Source organism: Photinus pyralis, unplaced genomic scaffold (assembly GCF_008802855.1).
Source record: "Photinus pyralis isolate 1611_PpyrPB1 unplaced genomic scaffold, Ppyr1.3 Ppyr1.4_unclustered_Scaffold3318, whole genome shotgun sequence".
Classification (NCBI taxonomy): domain Eukaryota; kingdom Metazoa; phylum Arthropoda; class Insecta; order Coleoptera; family Lampyridae; genus Photinus; species Photinus pyralis.
Genome location: NW_022171375.1, coordinates 17602 through 25198, shown reverse-complemented (window position 1 = coordinate 25198; position 7597 = coordinate 17602). Strand labels below are relative to the sequence as shown.

The following is a 7597-nucleotide window of genomic DNA, read 5'->3' as shown; positions in this document are numbered from 1 at the left end:
ATAGACTTCTACGAAATTTGGAACTTTCCCAACTGTGTTGGAGCGCTAGACGGTAAACACATCCGTATGCATTGCCCAAATAATTCTGGATCAATGTATTTTAATTATAAAGGTTTCTTTTCAATTGTACTTCAAGCACTTGTTGATGCAAACTACAAGTTTATCAATATTGACGTTGGCGGTTATGGCAAACAGAGCGATGGTGGTACATTTCAAGCTTCTGCTTTATATAAAAAATTGACCACACAAACCCTTAATTTGCCTGGAGATACAGCTTTTCCAAATTCCGATTTAATTATGCCACATGTAATAATAGCCGACGAAGCATACCCACTAATGAAGCATTTACTTAAACCATATAGAAAACAAGAATTAAATGCAGATAAGGAATATTTTAATAAACGTTTGTCCCGTGCGAGACGAACTGTGGAATGTGCCTTTGGAATTCTGAGATCAAAATGGCAAATTTTAGATAAACCTATATTGACCCATCCTGGACATGCAGATAACATTATTAAGGCAATTTGCATTTTACATAATGTAATTATTGATAAAGAAGGAATAGAACATAATTTGAAAGAAACTCAATTTGTCTTTCAAAACGAAAATAGACAAGCACCCGCAGGCAGAGTTAATAATGAAGCAAAAGTAGTACGAGATAATTTTAAAGCTTATTTATGTAATAATCCGTAAAACTTAATATGTACCATCCTTTTTATAAATAAATAAACTTATATTTACCTGTTGTATTGCATTCCTCAGCCACCTCTTTCCACAACTTCGATAATAATATCGAATTATGATGATTTCTACTATTTTTGCTCCAGATCGCCTCCCTGGTAAACACACTGGTAATTAATTTATCCTTATTCATCTCGCTAATAATTTTTAAAACAAAACAAACGACCATGTGCGAGGCTCCGAAAAATACTAAGCTCAATTTACTGTGCGATGCACCTATGTACAAGGGCGATGCGAAGCGAGGGGCGGTGCGCCGGTATGGCCGCACGCATTGAATTCAATAGTTAAATTTGCTTAGCACACGGATGCTAAGGTACAATGCTAAGTGCGGTGCGATGTGCGGTGCTTCGTTATGGCCGCCCACTCATTTAACATAGCATGTTACCATCGCCTCCAACATTGGGCGTGCGATGTGCGATGCTTCGTTATGAACGTGTGCCTTTAAATGTATGCTTTTATTCGCCTCGACCGGTCGATGCTATGTACGATGCTAAGTGCAGTGCGATGTGCGGTGCGCCGTTGTGAACCCACTAAGGCAGCGCGGCGTGGGATAATGCTGCTTAGCGCGGTCGCACACTGACAATGCATCAAACATGCAGCATGCAACATGCGACATGAAGTAAATGTTGTATGTTGGATAACCTCGCACATATACAGCAGCATTAGTTTGCTTGCAGTAAGCAAAATGTCTTCAAGCGAGGAGGATGTTATAGTAGCTTGGCAATATTTGCGAAGACGATTGAAACAAAAAAGAAAGCAGCGCCGTTTTTGGATTCATCCTCTATTTGTAGATAACATAGTACATAATCCAGCTTCTGTTACAAAAGAGCAATTAACGCTCAATCCAGAAAAATTTAAAGAGTTTTATAGAATGTCCAAAGAAAGTTTTAATCAGTTACTGCATATGGTAGGACCTAAGATAGAAAAGCAAGATACTCATTTTAGGGATGCGATTTCCCCTGAGGAGCGTTTATTGATAACATTACGGTAAGTAGATACCTATGCAATATAATTTGTGATAGTAGTAAATATTAATGATTTAATTATTGTACCATGTGTGTTCGTAGTCGCTTGTAGTATGCTGATTTTCGAATGTGGACGTTTCAGCCCTTTGCTCCTGCACAGGCCATTCTCCTAATGGCGTGTTTGGACTAGGCGTTGAAGAAGCAACAAAATATGACCCTGCCGAAGTCCTGCTATTGGTGCTCCATGTTGAATTAGTATTCCTATACGATCTAATATCCGCATCTTCCAATATTTCATCTACAAGCCCAATAACTTTTTGCCGAAATCGGCGATTTTGCTTCTCTGTCATTTTACGCATATCTGGTACTAAACTTCGTAAAAATGACATATTTGGATCATCATTTTTGTTATCGTCTCTTTCTTTTTTGTTCTTAAGCCACCCCACAAAAGCAGCGTCAACAGGATTTGGAGGTAATGAAGAAATTTGAGACAGTTTTCTCTTTTTTGCTATATTAGTAGGTGTAGTGACTTCTTGTCTACTTGTTACATTCACGTTCTCATTTGTAATTAAATCTGATAGCGAATTAGATGCATTGCCATCTTGACTTCTTTCATCATTTTGCGGTTGAGAATGCAGGTCTTCATTTTCCGTATTTTCCTGGGATTCGCTATTTTCTTCTTCAGAATTATCATCGATTGTTTCTAGATTTCCAGTACTTGCTTTACTTTTGGTAAAAGGAAGAATGAATTGTAAATGATCAGAGAGGTAATATTTTTTCTTTTCGTTAGTTCCTGCGCCGGATCGTGGTTTTTTTAACGATCTTAAAAAGGATCCTCTTATATTCCTCCAGCGTTCGCGACAATTAGGCACTAAAAAGATAAAACATACATAAATAAAAGTAGAGGCGGTTGGTTGAAATTTGTATTTTTTTTTAGGTATCTGGCTACAGGTGATAGTTTCAAAAACCTTTCATTCCAATTTTACCGAGGAGACAACACCGTTGGAAAAATAGTGAAAGAGACAACGACCGCCATATGGGACAGTTTGCAGCCTTTGTTTATGCCAACTCCTACTAAACACATCTGGAAACGAAATGCTCGCCGTTATCAAGATTTATGGAATTTGCCCAACTGCGTTGCTGCAATCGACGGCAAACACATTCGTGTTAAGAAGTTTGCTAATAGTGGTTCGAGCAATTTTAATTACAAAGGTTTCTTTTCAATGGTACTAATGGCTGCTGCTGATGCTGACAGTTTATTCACAACCATAGATGTTGGTGACTTAGGACGTAATAGTGATGGGGCAGTTTTTAGAACCTCCCACATTGGAAGATTGTTAAGAAATCAGAAATTAGAAATTCCCGATCCTTCACCTTTGCCAGGAAATGAAGATGCTGAACCTTTTCCTTTTTATTTATGTGGTGATGAGGCTTTTCCATTGTTGACATATCTGATGAGACCTTATCCCCAAAGAATTTTGAACCCTACTAGAAGAATTTTTAACTATAGGCTCTCACGAGGAAGAAAAAGTGTAGAATGTGCTTTTGGAATACTCGTGTCAAAGTTTCGTATATTCGAAGGTCCAATTTGTTGTGACGAAGAAAGCGTCAAAAGTATTGTAAAAGCTGCTTGTGTTTTGCACAATTTCATTAGAATACGAGAAGGAAAACTATGTACTCCAACGCATTTTAACGATGACATAAATCAACCACAAATAAATCAAGATCAAGATGGTTATCGCGAAACAACATTACCCATGAGACTTCGTAAAGCCCTAGCTAGCTACTTTTTGACGGCCGAAGGATCAATACCAATTCAATGGAAATACGCATAATAAACATATTTTTCTTACCTGTATCTTTTATTTCTTCCGCCACCTCTTTCCATGCCTTTTCTGTTTTATTTCTTTTACTATACTCGGATAAACCATAGTTATATATGCATGGGCGATTCTCTACCGCCTTAATAAAATTTATAGTAAACAGAGGATCTTCATTATTATTAGTCATTTTTATTGAATAATGTTTTTATTAATTTTCTCACACAGAATTTCTTGTTCGAACACTATATATTCACACAGACTTACTCGTTCCAACGCGCAACAATAACTGCAAAAAGACACGCATAGGATACCGCATGCAGTTTATGTCGTGAGACATGTGCATCCGCTGCACTGGTCTGAGATAGTTTTAACGACATGCACGTGTTTTAAATGGTTTCAAGCTGCGCAAGTCTATGCGCGGTATTTATATCGTGTTGTATGTTGCATGCTGCATGTTTGATGCATCCTTGGTGTGCGACCGGCCTTACAATTATATGCATACTATAAGGTCGCGCCGTTCTCATTTAAGCAGCGCGCCACAGCGCGGCGCCGCGCTTCACGAAGCAGCAACATCGGAATTGCTTTGTGAGCATTGCAAACGCGCTGCGCTGCTTGCTGACGCACAGATGTGAATCACAAAGCGTGTAGGAACTTGCAGAAATTGTCATTTAGTACTTCGAAATGGACGGTGAAACAATTGAAAAATTAATTTCACTGGGCAATGAGTATCCTGAATTATACGATATGAGTAGAAAAATTAATTGTACTCGTCCGCTTTCTTTTTTCGTCGTGTACATGGCATAGTGCCGCTATAAATATTATGAAATGATCTGGCGATGATGAAGATGGTGGCTCTTCTTCGAGCGTGTAAGAATACATTCTCCCTTAAACTGAACACAAACAGAAACGCTGCTTCGTCACGCTTCCAAATGGTGCTTAAGTGGGAATACCCCTCTATAATTTGCTGCTAGCGACGCGCCGCGCTGCTCTGCGCCGCGCCGCTCGGTGCTGCTCTAATGAGAATCGACCTTTACTCGGAGATTTAATGTTTTTGTGTTAAAATTTTGCAAATGTTCAAATATGCCGCGTGTATGGAAAAAAACCGACAGGGTCAGAAAAAGTAACTGTTATTGCGGGAATGTTTACAGTGGCCAAGGCTATAGCTTAGCTTAGACGTTTAGATAACCAGTACATGTATAGGATTAATACCCAGTGTTCATCACATGAAGTTTATACTTATTTCCCCGTTGTAATGGGGGAGTATATTTTATATATCAACAAGGGAAATCGATAATTAAATGGGAGCTAATTGTTGGCCAGAACTCATTATTATACATGATGATGATGACCTGGAAATTATTGATTTCATAATAAATGGAGGGTTACCAAGGCAAATATATATCAGGAATGACCATTTTCATGGATATGACAATGAGTCCTTTCGGAAGCGATTTCGAATAAGTAAAGTTTGTGCTATTGAGATTTTGCAGCAGATTGAAATGTATTTAGAATTTCCAACTGATAGGTAAGTTGTAGTATTACTTCAATATAATGAGATTTCTGAGTTGTGAACATTATTAGAGAAACAACTGTGTTTCTCCCATGAATCAGTTACTGTTAACTTTACGCCTTTATTCTACTGGTGGGCATTTGCTTAGTGTTGCCGATTTTTGTGGAGTACATGTATCAACTGCATGTAGAATTGTACGAAGAGTGTCAGAAGCCATCGCTAGATTGTACAGACAATACATTCAAATGGCAACCACACCAGATGATATGATGGCTTGTCAAAGAGAATTTTTCAATATAGCCTCATTTCCGAGGGTCGTAGGAGTTATAGATTGTACTCACATTAAGATTGATTCACCGGGTAATATTTTCGGACATGTTTTGTTTACACCTAAATTCGTTTTGTGATTGTTTAGGAGGAGAGGACCCAGAAATATTCAGAAATAGAAAGGGTTATTTTTCCATTAATGTACAAATGATATGTGATGCCAATCTCAAGATTATGAATGTAGTAGCCCGCTGGCCAGGATCAAGTCATGACTCCACAATATTCAGCAACAGTAGAGTTCGTGTAAATTTTGAACAAAATATTTACGAAAACTGTTTATTACTTGGTAAATGATTTTTAATACAAACATAAAATAATTAAAAACTTAAATTATTGTATAGGAGATAGCGGGTATCCTAATAGACGATACTTGATGACACCTCTTTTAAACCCAGCAACTCCAGCTCAACAATTGTATAATGAGGCTCATATAAGAACAAGAAATTGTATAGAACGTTGTTTTGGTGTAATCAAAAGAAGATTTCCAATATTAGCATATGGTTGTCGTCTCTTAATAAATAGCACTCTGAGCATTATCATGGCTACTTCAGTTCTGCATAATAAAGCATTACAAGTTGGTGACCTAAACGTGCCTAACCTACCTGATGAAGTGAACATTCACGAATTGGATGTTCAAATACAAAACGGTAACATACCTGTTCCCAATATGGATGGTATAGGAATTGTCGGATTCAGACATGAGCTTATTAATAATTATTTTGCAAATTTATAAGAAAAAAAATTGGCCTCTGCAATAAACCCAGTATTGAAATGTTTTTTTTTTAATTTTCATATCTACTATTTCACGCAACAGTTTTTTTTTAATTTTCACTATACACATGACCATTATAAACAACATATGCTATAAATTGCAACAAACCTAACATTATTAATGGGAACATTAAAAAAAATACATATACCTTAATCATGCTATTTTTATATTGGTATGATAATTTTAAGTTGCTTTTTTTGAAAAATACTCCAGCTGAAGCTTTTTAATTTCAATGTCCAACTGTTTAGATTGGATATCAAGTTGAAATGATTGGTTTTTCAATTCTATTTCTTCTTTAAGTTGCTTAAATTTTAACAATTTCTGTTCCTTTTCCAATTTCAAAATTTCCAATTTCAAACCTCGTTCAGTTTTTTCTTCCTTTATGGAAGTCAACTGCTCATTGGCAATTTCTGCTTTCACTTCAGCCAATTTTTCATATTGAAGTGCCAGGTTACCAGATTCCGTGACCACAGGTCTACGACGAGATGTCCAATTTGCTTTTGGCTGCCGTAATTTACAACTCGTTTGCTTCTTTAAATCTACAGCTTTATAAGATGCCCAGTCGTCTTTTTCCTGTAAAAGAAATATAGCACAAATTTGTTTTGTATGTGTAAACTAACATGAATTCTTTTTCGTGTTGATGAAACAGGAGTTTCATTTGGGGTTGATGGTGGGCTTTGTTCTGCCATTTCTTTATCCTAAAATAATAATTACTCATAGCTTTATTGGAGACAAATATATTAAATTAAAATTACCTCTTCAAATACAAATAGTAGTTCATCATTGTTAAGGTTAAGGGCATCTCCAACATTAACATTTTCTTCGCTTAAATCATCATCAAATGGATTATGTAATCCACTCACAGACTTTTTATTCATGATGGCCATGGTTAACTCCAGGGTAGGATCAGAGAATTTTAAAGTATCTTCAATCTGTCCTCCACCGGTTTTGAATTTTTCCGCACGATCTGCAGCTGCTGCTTTCCGTGTGTCTCGTTTCTTATTCTCGTAAAATTTCTTTATGCTCTCCTTCGTTCGATACACCTTACTACACATTTGAAACTCGTTTTGGATGTTATCCCAAGCCAAATCTTTTTCTTTTGAGGTAATTTGGTCAGTTTTTTTGCATTCTATGACGGACTTAAGTTTGGATATCAAATTAAGTAATAGTATCTTCTCATCGGCAGTAAAATTTGCACTGCGTTCTCGCACTCGTTTTGCCTCGTTCTCATTCATTTTCATTCCATTCATTTCAACTCAATAATTAATTATTAATTTTCTCTGCACTGCGCAAACTGTCATCAAACTACTATACAACAAACTGTTTTGACGTTTTGAGGTGACAAATGAATAACACGAAGATAGGGGATTTACGATAATTCAACCGCTTTAACCGGATTGGTAGAAATCACCATAGAATCAATTGTGGCAATAATTGTAACCATAGCAAAATTTACCAA

General features: G+C 36.7%; 3 protein-coding genes across 3 annotated transcripts; 1 reads left to right on the top strand and 2 right to left on the bottom strand.

The window, feature by feature from the left end:
* Positions 1–1397: 1397 nt before the first annotated feature.
* Positions 1398–3829, bottom strand: LOC116182043. The gene is made up of 4 exons (XM_031502536.1): positions 3494–3829; positions 3081–3157; positions 1794–2674; positions 1398–1740 (listed from the first exon to the last, which is right to left on the bottom strand). The coding sequence occupies exons 1-4, from the start codon at positions 3714–3716 to the stop codon at positions 1683–1685; spliced, it is 1239 nt and encodes a 412-aa protein (XP_031358396.1). The 5' UTR covers positions 3717–3829; the 3' UTR covers positions 1398–1682.
* Positions 3830–4896: 1067 nt separating this feature from the next.
* Positions 4897–6122, top strand: LOC116182049 (putative nuclease HARBI1). Its single transcript, XM_031502543.1, has 4 exons — positions 4897–5054; positions 5113–5399; positions 5455–5652; positions 5708–6122. Exons 1-4 carry the CDS (start codon positions 5029–5031, stop codon positions 6097–6099), a joined length of 903 nt encoding a protein of 300 aa, XP_031358403.1. The 5' UTR covers positions 4897–5028; the 3' UTR covers positions 6100–6122.
* A 114-nt stretch (positions 6123–6236) lies between these two features.
* On the bottom strand, positions 6237–7195 carry LOC116182048. Its single transcript, XM_031502542.1, has 3 exons — positions 6894–7195; positions 6759–6836; positions 6237–6711 (listed from the first exon to the last, which is right to left on the bottom strand). The coding sequence occupies exons 1-3, from the start codon at positions 7191–7193 to the stop codon at positions 6322–6324; spliced, it is 768 nt and encodes a 255-aa protein (XP_031358402.1). The 5' UTR covers positions 7194–7195; the 3' UTR covers positions 6237–6321.
* Between the last annotated feature and the right edge of the window lie 402 nt (positions 7196–7597).

Bases quoted from the DNA above. Each gene is read 5' to 3' on its own strand.
- LOC116182043 (XM_031502536.1), bottom strand. From the start codon at position 3,716: ATGACTAATAATAATGAAGATCCTCTGTTTACTATAAATTTTATTAAG. The intron at 3,158-3,493 runs GTAGCTAGCTAG...AGGTCTCATCAG, and splicing joins GATCCTTCGGCCGTCAAAAA to ATATGTCAACAATGGAAAAG. The intron at 1,741-1,793 runs GTACAATAATTA...TATATTGCATAG, and splicing joins AGCGACTACGAACACACATG to GTATCTACTTACCGTAATGT.
- LOC116182049 (XM_031502543.1), top strand. From the start codon at position 5,029: ATGTATTTAGAATTTCCAACTGATAG. The intron at 5,055-5,112 runs GTAAGTTGTAGT...ACATTATTAGAG, and splicing joins TTAGAATTTCCAACTGATAG to AAACAACTGTGTTTCTCCCA. The intron at 5,400-5,454 runs GTAATATTTTCG...GTGATTGTTTAG, and splicing joins CATTAAGATTGATTCACCGG to GAGGAGAGGACCCAGAAATA.
- LOC116182048 (XM_031502542.1), bottom strand. From the start codon at position 7,193: ATGTGTAGTAAGGTGTATCGAACGAAGGAGAGCATAAAGAAATTTTAC. The intron at 6,837-6,893 runs GTAATTTTAATT...TTATTATTTTAG, and splicing joins TACTATTTGTATTTGAAGAG to GATAAAGAAATGGCAGAACA. The intron at 6,712-6,758 runs GTTAGTTTACAC...TTTCTTTTACAG, and splicing joins CAACACGAAAAAGAATTCAT to GAAAAAGACGACTGGGCATC.